The 17,526-nt window shown below is 34.1% G+C and overlaps 1 protein-coding gene across 1 annotated transcript in view; it reads left to right on the top strand.

Annotated features, from left to right (window-relative positions):
• The window catches only part of LOC106111172 (heparan-sulfate 6-O-sulfotransferase 2), a 63,952-nt gene extending 50,621 nt beyond the window's left edge, over positions 1-13,331 (top strand). The window contains exons 4-8 of the mRNA XM_013293186.1: positions 4,593-4,718; positions 5,497-5,579; positions 6,795-7,039; positions 9,952-10,136; positions 10,377-13,331. Of these exons, the coding sequence (XP_013148640.1) occupies positions 4,593-4,718; positions 5,497-5,579; positions 6,795-7,039; positions 9,952-10,136; positions 10,377-10,521 (784 nt within the window). The 3' untranslated portion in view covers positions 10,522-13,331. The remainder of the gene's footprint in view (positions 1-4,592; positions 4,719-5,496; positions 5,580-6,794; positions 7,040-9,951; positions 10,137-10,376) is intronic.
• The last annotated feature ends 4,195 nt before the right edge of the window (positions 13,332-17,526 follow it).

Below are 17,526 nucleotides of genomic sequence, written 5' to 3'. Positions count from 1 at the left end.
TTTTTTATCGTACATTTTTTAATAATGCTACCAACTTGATTGATTCCTATTTAAAAACTTGTTTATCGTTAAGTTTAGTAACATTCCGATGACTTCAGCATTGGACAATAATGATTTATCAATGCTTAACAAACATATACGAAATATTCATAAAAGTAAATAAACATCAGCTTTTCTTCTATTGTCCTGTTACATTTCGTTAACTTTAAACTTATTTATAAAATTATTGTATCGCATAAATTAACTAAGAATACTTTTAAGTTGTATGGCTTGCGGTTATATGCTTCATTTGGTTTGCCAGTTTTGACCACCCAAATACTACGTCATAACGGAATTTATGCACACTTGTACAATAAACTCTAAAGGCTGTATAGCTTTAGCATTCATGTGTATTGTGTACAGCTTGGGTCGGAAAGGGTTTTCTTTTCTTATTTAAATGAGAGGAATCTGATTTATATTTATTTGGTACAGTATCCGGCCGTTTCCTGGCTTTTTCTCATTCCGGCCGCCAGGGAGTGTTACTTTTACGCTCGATGAAATTTCCTTGATCCTATTCCAATGTCAGTTGATATTTTTTTTCGTATACAATTACTAAATAAATGGCTACTGACAAGTTATATCCACATCAACTTTAAGATAAGAATAAAATTGCAAACTATTACAAACAGGAATCAATTATTCTCTACGTATTAATAATTTTCTAACTTCTATTACAAAAGAGGTCAAGTCTATTCAAGTGAATAAAAGTGTAAAGTTAAAGGCCGGGTGTTACGAGAAACGCTTGTTATAGTTCGATACAGCGTACAAGAATAGAGGAAGGGGATAAAGGGGTTGCTTTTGAGCACATTTTCTTGTAAGGTAAAGAAATAATTGCAGTGTTATATCAAAAGAGGTAATTCTTCGGTTGATGTGTTTGTGTTCTCGGATAATACGAGATTATTACTTTCTAGTATTGTAAAGATTTTTTTATTAATTGCTCTCCTTTTTTTATTTGTGTATAACTTATGTATATTTTGGTAATTGCCATTGTTTTCATGACATGATTCGTTACTTTGACTTGCAAATAAGTAGAATTTTCTTAATTTCCCGCATCGCCAAGCACAGTGTATTCGCCTTGCATACACGAAGCCGGCGATATATATACTCAATCACTTCCTTTTCTGAGACCGAATGTTATTGACATCGGATCAATTCATCATTCCAAATACAATACAATGAAGTGTTGAAAACAAGATGAGATAATAACTTTGTAAAGGTTTGATTGCTTATGGTGCCCTGTGAATTAAAACTCTCATATTATATCCAATGTTAAGTGTGTATTTAGTAAGCTTTAATAATCTTAAGCGCTAATAGCCTGATGGTTTGGGGTACGAACTACCGATCTTACGGTCGAGGGTTCGAATCCCGCCATTCGACAATTGTTACCCATATCTCAGCACAAGCCTAGAGCTTAGTTGGAATGGTTAAAGGAAATATTAGTAAATTAACAAAAATCTACTAATATTACTTAAAAAAAAAGTTTAGCATACAGCATATACAGATTGCAATCTCGATCGACTCGAAATACAAGACTTTAAACTCAATCGTAATAAATTACATTGCAAGGATAATTTTATTGCATTAGTTTTGTACTTGTATAACGTGGTTATCTTGTAAGAGCATTTATTTAACGTGTCGACAGATATCGGAGTGATCTTATACGTATCGATTCGACCCTGCTTGGAGTCACGAGTGCACATGGAAGATACGACACTCAATGGGCCGGCCCACTCGCGCCGCTCATAATAAACAACGCCCGATCGGCGCAATAAAGCTCGGCTGACCGGATTATCAAGATCCACTCGAATATAAGATTTGGCAGACACGCTACAATCTAGACAAGTTGTTTCTACTACACTTTCTTATTTATTCGACTATTATTTCAAAATGAACTACAACTTGAGAGTATTCTAGCTTTATTGTTGATCTTATGAAAATACAATTGTTTGTTGACTCGATTACAGAATAACTACCAAAGCCCAATCGGTTAGGAGCCTAATCTAAGTTAGGACTAGGCCATAGTCATTCATGCTGGACCAGCGCGGGTTGGTTGACTTCACACATATCTTTGAATTTATTCATGCATTGCATGTGCATTGCATCACGATGTTTAAGTATTATCAGTTAGTATTATCTCTTAACAATAACCATACATCAGTTTTTCGGATCGAATTTCAATATTGTATGTTTGTTCCATATATCATAGACCATAGTTTTCCTAACAACCTTATTGGACCCCGGTGCGCAACCATGACCTTTAAATAATCTGAATAACAAGTGATATAATTAACGAGAGATGATTTTCTTGTATTAGCCATGCGGTTAACGAACTGCACCCACGTCTTCGGATGGCGCTCTGCCAAGCACTAGGCACTAGGCACCAGAATATTCGGTGTTATCGCTAACGATTACAAGTGTAGCCGAATAGCGAGCACTCATGTAAGCATCGCATAACTTATACCCTTGCCTTGTACCAGGGTAACTGCAGTTAGGATAATGGTAATCTAAACATGCTGTTACATTTCAATGCTTAAACTTGTGCCTAAATGTAAATGAATGGTCGAACTGCAAGATGTCTTTCCAGTTTGTTAATTTTACATGTAAAAACTATTTTCGACTTGTTGCTTTTAAACTATTCTTTGTAGTTTTATTATGGGATAGAGTATGTGAAGCCACAATACAGAGAATAATTATTAAACTTTTTTGGTCTTCGTTGTAACTGACATTTTGAAGAATATCGAAGCGCAATATCGCCTTATTTAGAACTTGTTAATTAAAACGAGGTCTGTTATAGTTTCCAAGGCAAAAAGTATTATGAATATTTTACTGGCAGGTCTGGATTGTAGTCTGAATGCCTTAGGCCATTAACTTCCGAACGCAAAACGTATATCGGAAAGTAATTATTGTCGGGCAATATTCGACATTGTCAATGCCATATCGACGGTTAAATGACCCACCGGCTGTGAAATATTGCAATATTTACTACAAATGGTGGCATAAAGCCAAAGTTTTTTTAAATAAATCTTTTTTATTCCCGTTTAGAGAGATGAAAATGATGTTTTTGTTTGTGTTTGTTTTGAAGATTTTTGTATTAGGTACCAAAATAATATAATGTAAAGACATTTCAGTGACTGGAAGTCTCATTTTTGTGATATTGCCAGATTTATTGCTGCATGCGATAAGATTCTGTTATAAAATTGTAATATGTTAATATGGTTTAGATATATTAGATTCATATTTAACATCGTAAAAAAAAGTGTTTTCAAAGAAAAATTGGTAGTAAATAATACCGGTGAGAATTGGTATAGATGTAGAGGATAGCCTGGAAGGCAACTTATTTTTGTTTTTTTTTAATTCCTCGCAGACGGAATCTTGGGCGAAAGCTAGTGTATAGAGAATATCATAACAAGGCAATAGCAATCATTTAATTGTTAATCATGTTAGCGTATCAATTGCGTTTGTGTTTGTGAATGTACATATACATATGTATGTGTATGTATGGCTGTATGCCAGCGACGTGATGATACACGCGACCTCTAGTGTATCAAAGATCACGTAACACGTAGCCCACGCCCACGTTCGCCGCCAGGCTGTCTGAAGGCAAACTTGTACCGAATAAGGAAATCTCAATCTTATTTATTGCAAATGCATGCAAAATACAAAGCCAGTTTTGCAATCCGGTTAGACGCTCTTCGTGTGTCTTATTCTATAATTTATTGACACATAAAGATGCAAATGCTTAATTTAATGTCGATTATTTGTTGTTTTTTATTATTATTGATAAACAGTTGAAGCTTTTGTTACATTTTAGACAAATTAGATAACGGAAAGGAATCTTGGGAATCGATTTCTTTAAATCTTGTCTTCTAAAAATGTACTATTCGAAAACTATTATAGGATCTATAAATATAATTTGATTGAATTCCAAAATTTTTCAGATGTAAAACCCGTTTTATCTCAACAATCCTGACTTTTGCCATTCTGATTCAAGATTGCGTGTTTTTATCTTAACATGTATTTATGTGCATCTCTTTATTTTTGTAGAATAATTAAAGCGTAGCTTTAATTTAAAGAAAATAAATGTTACTACATACATAACCTCACATCAATCTCGTGGCATTGACACGTCCTGAACATACCACGCCAGTCAAATGACCAATTCTGGTTAACGACGTCCACCCTCTCGATATTAATCAAAACAATTAACGCGACATTCTGTCCATGCGTCGTCATAGTTTGAACATAGTCAACATGTCTCATTAAGCTGACGATGTGAGAAGTATGATTATGATGTAATGACGAAAAATACGCTTATATCACTTATATACACGCAGTTATAAAACGCAACACAACAAAGGATTTTTTCTATCATGTTCATCAAACATTAAAGGTTCACGACTTCAAACGGAAAGCTTGCGTCCAGCAGACGTCTAATGGCGAATCACTTGAAGAATTTCTTTACCTTTTTCTGTTGAATGATCACCGTGTTGGATTTGGTTGATATTTTCTAAGAGCGCTTGGCTGGAATTAAAGTAAATGATTTTTGTCAACAGATGCGGTCTCCACGCGGACTTCACGGAGCTGACGGCTTGTGTAGGTGGAGAGCTGGACCGACACGAGGGCTCCGCGGTGCATAGAAGATACTTCTATATTACACTGCTACGGGAACCTGTGGCCAGGTATGTAAATATAGCTAATAATACTGCCGAGGATTAAGCACCTTGTGCTTGTGTAGTTACAAACTTTTACATGCTGATATTAATGGTGAACCTAAGTATGTTTGCACAGTCATCAGTAGTTTTACTTAAATGGGATAAGGAGGTTCTTAAGGAGGTTATAAAGGAATTTATAGTGGCGGTGATTACAATAGATGTGATAATTGAACAAAAAATCCTGGCGCGATTACAATCAAATTGACTTTAGGTGTAAACGATTCAGCTGTTCTAGAATAACTTATGAATGGAATTGTTAGTGAACTGTTAACAAATTCTGCAGGAATATTGGCGTACTAAAAATATCTCACATATCTCCTGTTGCCGTAATATTACGGAAATTGCCAGGAAATTTGATAGACGAGCGTCAGAGACAGTCGTAGCTGCCAAACCGTATAATAGTAAACTTTTACCGATATATTTACATTTATTTGAGAGCTTATAGTAAACTAAGTGTACTTTTTGTTGTATGAACATAACCTATACTACAGTTATCGTGACTTACATTTAACCCTGGCCCTGGTGATTATTCGCATTAACAATCTTTCTATATTTAGCGCCAGCATTTCATTATACAATGATTAATACGCCAGAAATGTATTTTCCTAACAAGATAAATTTCTCATCGGAGTTAGCGCCATATGGTCTCGTTTATCAAAACAACAACGCTGTGGAAGTTAAGGGGCGTTGTTTATTATTATAAGAGGCGTATAAGCGATGAATAAGACAGAGGATTTTGGCGCAGGTACTTGTCGGAGTATCGGCACGTGAAGCGCGGCGCCACGTGGAAAGGCTCCCGACACTGGTGTCAAGGTCGGACGGCTACAGGTAAATATTATCTTGATGTTAACGCAAACTTTACTGTTTTCAATATATCTGAGTGGGTGGAGGTGAGATATCGGGGCAATATAACAAGTTTTGTGTAAGTTTTGCTATTGTTTATTGAGTGCCTACTGAGCGTCCCCATCTGTCTATAAGGAGTTTTAGTGATACTCTGATACTATAAATTATTAAACTCAGAAGACATTGGCCTTGAGTTTATTGAACTGAAAATTCACCAAATATAAATAAAGATAACACCTCGATGGATTTGCTTTTGCAATTTGATTTTGATATCCTTAGATTTACTGGTTAACTAAATTAATTCCAACGTGCGTTAAATGAAATAAACGTAATATTTAATTACTAAAAACAAAACCGTTGTGCGTTTGTTAAGTGTTGTTGTTAATAGAATTAAAAGTTAATTAATTGTTGCGTCGTCGTGTTGGAGAAAGCACTTCGCAGTACGCACGATCACCGCTCACACAAATTAATGCAACTACCCGCTTCATTAAATTGACTGCGAAAATGAAATCCAACAAGGGACACACGAAAATGTATTTTATCCTATAGTAGCAACGTTCCATTTCCCGTGACAGGGATTATTGTGTTTAGATTTCTGTATTACTTGTATGATTTCATTATTCATTGCGCTGACGATGTTTGTTTCTGTTTATTACCAAGCAGAGAAACACGACTTGCTTTGTTTTGTATCAAAGTTATTATTAATATGTACGTTTTTGCAATGTTTGTGATATGATAATGGAAAACGTGGTTAGATTTGAGTTTTTCTTATATATCTTATATTATTGTTTTCAGCTATGTGACATATGAAATTGGATGTAGGTAACTTTGGTGCTATGATGATTGTCGTTAAATCTAAAATTATCAAAAAGTAATAGCTTAAACTTTATTGGCTTTACACTTAGCCATGCTGCTATTATTGTTTCAAATGACAATTTCCGGATTTATCGCGACCTACTTCCTATTAACGTACCGGGCACTAAATGAATTGTACAAATCCATAGCATTGATTTAAAATCGAATCTATCTAATCTACAGAGGTTTGGTTTTAAATTCTTTTGAATACAGTTTTTACGTATTTTGTACAACTAGGAGGAGAAAGTTACTACAGATTACGGTTTTAAAGTACGATTTATTGATTGAATACTAAAGATGAACTATGAAATCAAACCTCACAATCCTTTTTACTCTTTACTATAGCATCCGAGGTGCCTCCCTGTTACACTGGGGAGTCATGGCGTGGAGTGACCTTAGAAGAATTTGCGGCCTGCCCCTGGAACTTGGCCAACAATCGTCAGACGCGTATGCTGGCAGACCTCGCGCTGGTGGGCTGCTACAACGGTACACTGCGACATCGCAGCGCAGATTCTGACCGAGTGCTACTCGCATCAGCTAAGAGGAACCTCGCCGCGATGTCGTACTTCGGTCTCACGGAATTCCAGAAGGTAAGTGCTGCGTGAATACGATACGAATACGATTTCTAAGTACTCTTCTATCTTTTTCTCTACTCATATTTTTGCTATCTATGCCCACTAAAGGCTAGTTGTAACTGTTATAATTTTGATATTTTTAATATGTGACTTAGAAATAATTCCTTGCTAAATCATAAGTGATCCTAAATAGATGTCAGATTAGCGAACCGAAACATAACACGTTTAATACAAACATGTTCTCACAGAACGTTTACACGGTCAATTAGATGGCGACGTGTTCCTTCAGTTCATAAGGTGTTGCGTAAACTATGTCCGAGGACTGTGTAGTGCAGGCACTAACTTGTGTACAACTCTCGGTCCAATGACCCGTGAACAGATAAGTGTCATTTGCAACATACCAACGCTTACAATGTATATGTCGCTGTTGAAATTTAAAAATTGCTAGTTTTTATTTTCACTAGATATTTTATTTTCATTTCCTCAAAGGCCGGCAACGCATCTGTAGTTCCCCTGGTGTTGCAGATGTCCATGGGCGTCGTTGACCACTGTCGTTGACGGCGTTTTTCATGCCGCTCGTTTGCCTCTTTTTTAAAAAAAAAATGTATTGTAGGTTAGGATTTTAATCATGATTTCAAATGGTGTTGATATCTTCTATAATGCGTCATTATTTTATTCATAAAGTATTTTTTTTTATTAAGGCAAAATAGGGAGTTGACTTAAATTTCAAGTAAATTGTTTTAGTTTTACGTTTGTTTATAAAAATTGCATATAAAGAAATTGCAAATGAAAGTTTCGTCAATTTACAATATTCCAATATTGTATATCGCCTATATTTAAAGTTTTACTATGACATACATAAACACAAAACATACAGTCCGTACGTGTGTAATGCCACTGGCAGACGGCGCGTTGCCTCCAGCTACAACAGTTGGCTTCCCCACTGATATAATCCCTATTATATGTGCCATTAAATCGCCACAAGTTGTTTATACGCAATATAAAGCATAGATAAATCTTATGTGATAACTATAAAAGGCGTTACTTTGTTTTGTTTCATGGCTTTTATAAAAATGGTTAAGTAAACTCCAAATATGGAGATCATTATACAAATTGTGTAACTTTTTAAAAACTTTTGTTCTTGTGACTAAATAGATTTCTACCTGGAACTGCTCTAGGTATTTTTAATATTGCTCAAAGACATTAAAATTTAGGTTTAGATAGTTTATTTGAAGAACAATGTTGTAATTGACGACTTTTTGTTTTTTTAATATATTCTTCCCTCTAACGTAAGAATGTTCGTACATACGGGAGTAAGATATGCGAACCATTTAATCGACGTCAGACAATTTAGAATGTAGATAGCGAAATTCTTATCCGTCTACGAAATTTGTTAGAGCTAACGTAGTGTACGCTGGTATTGTATGGCGGTAGCTGCATGCCTACACACTCCAGATGAGATGAGCTCTGCGGTAAATTGATATAACCTCAAATTCTTAAAATTCCTAACATAATTAATATTGTGTGCAAAAGGAATTTTATTTTGTGGACTTGAAGTTAGCAGTTATAAACACGTATAATCTATACTTCTATACTAATGTTATAAAGTAGAAAGATTTGTGTTTTTGTATGTATTCGATTCAACGTATAAAATCTACTGGGCCAATTTTAAAAATTCTTTCATCGTTAGAAAGGTAGTTTAACTGTGAGTAGCATAGGCTATATTTTTTTTAATTTCATGCGAACGAAGTCGAAGAAAAACTTAACACCAAAAAAGTTAAATAAATTACACAGGTAATATTAATGTAAAGAAATTTAACTGTGCCTAATTACACATTTACTATGTACGCGATTTGTATATTTTCAATCAAAATATTCGTATGTTTTATGCAAAAGCTATTCTATGCGGAAATCGATATGACAAATTTTATCTTCCTGAGCTAGGAAATTGTAATAAATCTGATGATATCGTGCAAGCGACGTTAGCAACCTTACTGTACAATAGCCGATATGTGTCGTGCTGCAAATTGCTCCATTCTACTCCGATATTATGTGAAGCTCGTAAGTTGCGGCTTGAATTCAAACAGAGAGAGAGAGTCGGGTTTCGAGGAAGTTCCTATTAAGATCCAATATGTGAATGAATTACTGAAATATGCTGTATAAAATTAAAGAAAAATGATAGGAAGCAAAATCATACGTATTTTATCCTATAATAAAAGAAAATGAAAGATCTCCAAAAATTATTTATTACGATAATTATAAACAACTAGCTTCCGCCCGCGACTTCGTCCGCATGGTATTAATAAAAACAAAAGAAAGTAGCTTATGTGTTCTTCCAGACTATCCTCTACACCTATACCAAATTTCATCGAGATCCGTTTAGCCGTTTAGGTTACAAACTCTAACAAACATCCATTCATCCAAACTTTCACATAATATTCGTAGTATTAGCAGGATGTATAGCAGCAGCTATGTAGTCAATCCCACATGTCAGTCGTAAGTCTGTACACAAACAGTTGGCGGTAACGCGTTTGTCGTGACGTGCTGGCGCCCCACATAGCTGTAACAACAAATGAGAACAAATATTAAACTTGCCTGTCTCAGGTATTACTCGTACAGTTGTAAAACAAACTTGTATATAATCTACAATGATATGCCACACCTGAGACCCGGATTGTCAAAGAATTTAAACAAAAAAATAGAAAACTATCATATCAGAGGATTCAAAATTAGGCATTTTATTAAGTTTTTCATGGTCTACATTATTCGGATCTCAGTTACCAGATATATCTAAATATGAAATATTGAACTCTTTTAAGAAAGGATCAAGCCTCCTACTAAGGTGCTTTAGCCGCTGCGAGCTGATATTTGCATATAAAGATATGTGTTTGTTTAATTCGTCTAACATTGTTCAATTGTTGTGATAGATATCTCAATACGTGTTCGAGGAGACGTTCAATCTGCGTTTCGCGGTGCCATTCGCGCAGCACAACGCGACCGTGTCAGCGGCCACGCTGGCGGCGCTCTCCCCCGCGCAGGTTGCCCGTGTCCGACGCCTCAACGCACTAGACCTCGAGCTCTACGACTTCGCCAAGAACTTGATGCTTAAAAGGTTTGTCAATAATTACGTTTCCCGTTTTTAATTTACTCAGGCTTTGAAAATCGGGCATTTAGCGCAATTTATTTAAATTTGACATGTCTGCCATTTTAAAGATAACTATCTCTCGAACACTTGGCATTATCATTAATTAACACAAATGTGTGAGCCATACAAAGTGTCTCCTATAATTATATGGAAATCAATCAAACAATTTACAGTTTTATTCTATTTCTAACAGTGCTCTTTCTTTAGGTTTGAAGCATTAAAAAAGCGAGATTCAGATTTCGACTACCGATGGAAGCATCTCGGTGAGGTGTCCCCTCGCAGCGGGGTTACCGAGTTCGATTGGGACAGTAACCTAGAAGATGCCACCACGGAGAAGTATCGAGGCAAGTAACTACACTGCCTCTTATCCACGTTGGAGAAAATGTAGATATATGACGTCACTAAATTGTAATTACGCATCTCAGTGAGTGATGTAGGGATGATGTTTCTTTAAAAATACATATTGGCTGCTAGTCACCTATTACCTAGTGGTAGAGTTTCGCAGCATACAGTGTGATTCAATGTGTTCGATCCGGAATTAATTTGTTCCAGATTTGCTAAAAATTAGATTTGAATTCCGATATTAGTTGTATTGTAATATAGAATCTTGTATATCTGTAAAATTTGATATTCCATGGCGGCTAGTATTAAGTTGGTTCTCATGTAAATTAGGAGTTAATTTTAGTATGAAAATACCATTGCAGTTTTAACTATGTTCCTTACGGCAACTATTATTGATAACTTTTATTTTAAAATCATTCCATTTTTAAATCGGGCATTTAAGTTTAATATCATAGTGATGGGGATAAAACGATATATCATAGTATCGATTCTGTAACTTCCACTCGATATAAACTGTTAAATGATGACATACGGTTGAAGTACAACCTTTAATTTCCGATACGATTGCAATCGTGAAATTTTGTCAACCCTATTTAAATTCAATTTTTAATATTAGATATTGAACGAATTTTATTAAGGGTTTTATGCTTTTTAAGCTTTAAATATTCCCGTGAATTTTAAATATACTTAGATTTTTTTGTATTTTTTTTCCTACAAGTTGTGCTATAAATCCATCCCTACTTATTTTATTTGTTTTTAGATATAAGATTAGTATTAATTTGTTGGTTTAGTTATGTTTGATTGTAAACAGGGTAGGTGACGCGTTCTGAATAAAGCCCAACGAATTGTTATTTTTTAAGAAGTAAAGTGAATTTAACGAGTTCCAAGTAACAATAAAAATTAACCGCAAGCGTAATTTCAAAAAGTTACCTTGTAATTTTGAATTAAAAAGAAGACCTAAAACCAATTAATACTCACCCGCACTTAAAAAAGCTACGATTTTTCAGGTTTATTTTATTTTTGAATAGTTCAATTATTCACAAAAAAAAACAATTAAAAAAGTATCATCACCAGTGTTGTACAAATTAAGAACAATCGATCTTTATTTATTTTTTATGTAAATACATAAGACTCGCTAACTTTACATAACTTGACATATAAAATACGCAAATTGTATGTAAATATACCGTCATATATTAGGTTGTTAAGTAAATAACGAGGCATATAAATGCACGGCTAAAATGTTATGTTATAAATATAAAATTGCTTATTAAAATTATTTAAAACCACTCTCATTCGAACCAAAGAGCAAATTGGATAATTAATGAAATTGGATATTCTGATTAGAACAAATTATATTGTATGTGTATATTTATTGAAAGATAGACTTTAAATCAATGTAATAAGAGTGATTTTTGTTTGAACGATGCTGTAGTCCTGCTTACCCGCGTTCATTAAATGTAAAAATAATTGAAACTACAAAATGCGTGCACAATTAGTTTTTAATAAAAGAATGGAAAGTAGCCCTCTATCTCTTAATATTGCCAGATTTTAAATACACTATATTGTAACAATAATAAAAAGCTGAGTATTCCAATGCATTTAGTTTTTTATTATTTTTTTTATTTACGATTTGCATTGGGAAAAACAAAAGCATTTAATCATCGAAATCGTTAAAGTTCTCGCTTTTTCAATATATTTATTGAGGTTTGAGTTTAAATGGAAGAGGTTGTATGTGTTTTATTGTTTTTTATTTTTGTTACATCGGAGAGTGCGTCTAGTTAGCTCTAGTTAAGTACAATTTTTCTGATCTGTTTATTTTTATTGGAAATAGTATTTTCGTATTTTGCTAGCGTTTTGCAATTGTTCGGTACACTTGTTTAATTACAATACATTTTAATGTGAAGACTTAGTTTTATTGATAACAAGAAATAAGAATTACAATGCGGATATTAGCAATTTTCCAAATTTATTTTTGTTGTAAACCCGTTTCCAAATTTAATCGATTTAAATATCATCTCGTAGTTTACATTGATTATTATGTTTCTGAGTAATGTTTCTACAAATAAATGTAATTTATTTGATAAAGAGAATATTAAATAGTATTTTTTTAAACTTTTAACTAAAGCAATCAAAAGTCAAAAATCGATAAATGGCGCAATGTCGCATAATTTGTCAACTACCGTACTCAGATTGGTTAATTGAGCGCTAAGTATGTCCCTTAGTGTAGATTTTTCATACTAAATTTACACTAAAGGATTACTTACAATTCAAATGAGGTAGTAAATACCTTTTAAATTGGCATTAAGTTAATGAATAAATCAATGAAAAGAGTTGAACGAAATTGTATATTTTAAATAAATATAAATTTATTTATAATTTACAAATATTATATCTTTGGAAGTTTTAGTAAATTGTCGGAAGACGTTGCATACGTCCTGTGATACAAGAGTATAGTTAGTTCTACTTATTTGGTGCGTGAGTTCACACGCCAAGTTGCGCTGAACTATCTATATCTTAAATTCAGTAAACTACTTATGAAATGTTTATTTTTTAATCACTAGTTTCATTGTAAATAATGTATAGACTGTATAGATATAAATACTTGGACAGCTATCGCATGAGCCATATTAAGTTAGCTATTAAGGTGCAAGTTTTGTTGTGAAGATGTTACATAAGTTGACATTATGTTGTATGGCAGCGTTGTCTAGTACCAAAACATAGATAATAGTTTGTTTTTTCTAAGTTTCCGACTGAACCAAATCATAGTAGATATTGTGTTAACTGACGAATAAGTAAAATAAATTGAATAATAATGTTTTTGGTGTTTTATTTTTATTTTACGTTTATAAATCGATGGTTTTATTGGCTGTGGAATATTCGTCGCGTGTAAATGAGTTGGTTGGATATAAAGTACCTAATTAACCCTATCAGGAAACTACCGAAGGTCAACTGCAGTTCGAGTCGGTTGTAAATCTAATGATTTTCGTTTATTAATTCAATCTCAAAAGCTACCATTTATTGGGTAGCATATCCGTTGGAATTACTATCATTTAATATGTAGTGGCTATAATTACCATAAAGATAAAAAAAAGTTTCTGTGATTTTCGCTGATTATCAAAAATCTCAAAATATATCAATACCATAGAAAAAATTAGTAAACTAAGAAATGCATACTTACAGAAGCTGAGAAATATTTACCGAGAAACATGATTACATTATTAGTGAAAACAAAAAAAAAAGCGAATTACGAGTGAGATACAACACCAGAAAATATTAAGTACTTGTACTGCCCGAGACTATCCGCGTGGATTTTTAAAAAGTACCCTTCGTGTTATTCCAAACTATGTTCTACATCTATGTCAAATTTCATCCAAATCCGTCCTCTAAAACTCTAATATAAACATCAAATTCATAACAATCGATGCATTAAAATAAATCTTTCACTAGCAGTGAGATGAATTGTAACACGTTTTGTCGCTAAGTGAAATAAATCATCGAGTGAAAGATAAATCACAACGACATGCGTTAATAAAAACGTTGCGTTGTCGCAGCGGAGTCGCGCAGGAAACTCTAATGGTCGAATTTGCATTTATATGATTAGGTTACGTCCGGCGACGGATTGTACGAGTAGGTGGGAACACAATCCAGCGCGACTACTTATTGCCCCGGCGTCGCTTGCACTATTTATATGGTAATACTGTAAAAAATACAAATTCATATAAAAACATCTCAAGAGTTTTACATTATGATTACAGAAATATTATAAGAGGAAACCATTATCACCAGAGTTCATTTATTGAACAAGGTAAGCTTTGTGCAAGAGTTAATGTTTTTCTGGTTATTTATCTAAATGACTTTCTGAATAAGAAAATTAATTGAGTTCCAAAGATTAATTGATGACGGATTAGTCATTTTGTTAATTATTGACGTTACTTTTATGACAACTGCATTAAGTGTACACATGAATGGCTTCCCAGGTCCGATCATCAGTGTAGTTCGAGTGACCAGTGACCGGCGGCCGCTACACTCCGCTGGCTCCCCAAATCTAATTTAGCTCAGCTCGTCTGTAACAGACATTGTTAACTCCTGTTCGTGTGGAAATAAACCGATATACGGAAGCGGTATAACCAATGTGAGAATTTATTAAACACAAACAGATGTCGAGAACTTTGTCCGCATTATTTACGTTCTACCAACTGAAATGATATTGGTGTCAAAAGCCTATTAAAACATACGAAAATCGTCGATTGAAATTAACTTTCTACTCTATAGTTATACGTATTTTTTAAACTGTTTTAACATTCAAGAGATGTTTGTAAAACCCTTGATTAGCGCAAATAATCGCTATACAAGAAGTTTGTTAAAAAAACTATTTTTTTAAATTGTTGTATTACGTGATCAAATACGTCTCTTATTATTTTTAATGTTGAAATGTTGGTAGCAGGCATCAATATAATGAACTACTAGAAACGTAGTTAAACCGAAAGCGTAGTGGAATTGATCGTACCGATGAGATTGTATCTGACGAGTGCTTTGATGTCTACTAACATTAATTAAATCGATACTCAAACTAATTTAGTGGTTGGGAACATGCTGGTAATGTTCCTTACCAAATATATTTACAACGCGAACACATGTATGAACGTATTTTTTACTGTCGTCTATTGCGTAGATTTTTATCTTTTGTGACATTTACTTTATCTTTTAATTTATTTAAATAATGTAGTTTTTAACCCATACCCAATTCTCGATAAAGAACTAAAAAAATCAACAAGTCTAATTGTAATTCACGGCTCGTAATTTCGAACATTATCACTGACTGTTAATGTATTCGTAATTTTTCCCCAAAGCCTCAAAAAAATTACGTTGTGACATATTTATCGTGGCAGCTTTAACAGAATATAGATGTTTTAATTAAGAAACCTCGTATCTGCAATTGAAATCAAAAATAACGGACGAAGTTACCTACATACAAAATAACCAAAAGCCTACTGATTTTAGAATTCCTAAGTCACAGCCAGTTAGCGGCGCTAGACTGATTTTGGCATCCAGGCGCCTAATTCTCTGTAGCTACAACACATAAAAAACCTCGAATAATTACGCATATATGCATCTTGCACCGTATAATACATGTTAAAGTGTTAGTTCACACGACATCTCGAACACATTTGTAACAAAATCCGTACAATCACGAGATGGAATCGCCGTCGTCCGGCCTCGCCTCGCCGCCACGCCGCATAGTAAAAAGGTCACAATTCCCGGTAACATCGATATTGACATGCACAGCTTTACACTGAACCGAAACCCTTGTTTCTATGAATCCTTCTTATTTTTTAATATTATTCATTCAAACGACAAATAAAGAACGGTTTTTGTAACAATACATCCCTCAATGAAAGATAAATTATTTATTACTGGGGGTTTTAGCTATTTTTAGGTTATGTTTTTCAAGTATGTATTCACTAATACTTAACCTCGGTTAATATTTTTATCAAAATATATTACTTTAGAAAAATAGGACTATTCCTACTGTCCCAAATCACAAATCCCAAATTCCGTAACTCAAATACCGTCACAACAATAATTTGACAAAAGTGTACTCTACTGTACAATGAAATGCTTCCGCGTCGTGGCACTGCACGTCCACACTCTATTGTAACGCGACCTAAAATTGTACCCTAATGGAAATTGATTGTCGTTTCCACTGATGGTAATAGACTTACTGCACTACGTTTCATTTTGTCACTTATGCTTTGTTTACATTATGCCAGTAAAGTAGGCCAGTACTAACGCCAATGAGTCATTACAGTCAATGTAGGCCTGTGCTACTCTCCAACTGTACTGGCCAATAGTTGGCTAGTAGACATCTATAGACTGGCATTCAACATGTATAATGTAAATACTAACTGGCGTAAGTGAGAAATTACAATATACCTGGCCTGTGTTACTGACCAACTATGCTCGTCAAATGTGAAATCTACACTGTTAAGGCCTTTTTTCGACTAAATGACCGCGTGCCATTGTTTTTTAGTAAATAATTTCACATATAAATCAAATTCGGTTAATCGCTTGGTGAAAACGGAACTTAAGTCGCAGCTGTGAGGATTTTTAAAAGGAAAGCAAAGAGTTTCATCGAGTGGCGATGGGAAAGTAATTACTAGTTGCAGTTTTAAGTGTAGTATAGTGGAATTAAAAAATATATTAATTCATAACGTAAATGGATCATCACTCATTTCTGTGTACTCTGATGTTAATAAAGAAATGATCAATAACTACTTACTTAAAATTACTTAGGATCCTCCAAGAAGCGAGCCTACAATTTCCTCAAAGGCCGGCAACGCATCTGTAGTTCCTCTGGTGTTGCGGATGTCCATAGGCGTCGTTGACCACCTCGGCGTTCCCGCCGCTCGTTTGCTTACGCTCTTGTAAAAAAAAACACGTTGTTATACACACTCTAACTTATATTTATAATCTGTGGATACTTAAGTTTAATAAGAACCTTATCATATGCGTCGCGACAGCCAAGTTTCGTGAGATTTTATAATTAACAATAAATTTCATGTTGTTTGTTTTGAGACAACGCGACGATGCAGTTTGAAAGACATCTTCCCACGGGAAGCAAAAGTTTGGTACTAACGAATAAATAAAGTTATTTTTTATTAGTTATTATAAATCTCACTAGTAATGAAAATACGAAAGGGCCCAATCCATCCAAGATAGATAGATATTTGTTAAAGTTTGTTGGCTAAACAGCTGAACGGATGTCAATCAAATAAAGCAAAGATGTAGAGGACAGTCTGGAAGAACACATAGGCTACTTGATTTGTTTTAAACTTCCACCCAGAAGGAACCGCGGGCGAATACTAGTATATAATAAATTTTATAATACAATTTCTTACCTAACTTTTAATTCAATGTAGGATGAATGATTAAATATTCCATAGTGGTAAATAACTTTAGTTCGATTTGATTTGCAGGCGAGAACAGTTTGCATAGCAATAGACGTGCGATG

Source organism: Papilio polytes, unplaced genomic scaffold (genome assembly GCF_000836215.1).
Source record: "Papilio polytes unplaced genomic scaffold, Ppol_1.0 DF824180.1, whole genome shotgun sequence".
NCBI lineage: Eukaryota > Metazoa > Arthropoda > Insecta > Lepidoptera > Papilionidae > Papilio > Papilio polytes.
This window is presented reverse-complemented; position numbering and strand designations above follow the sequence as displayed.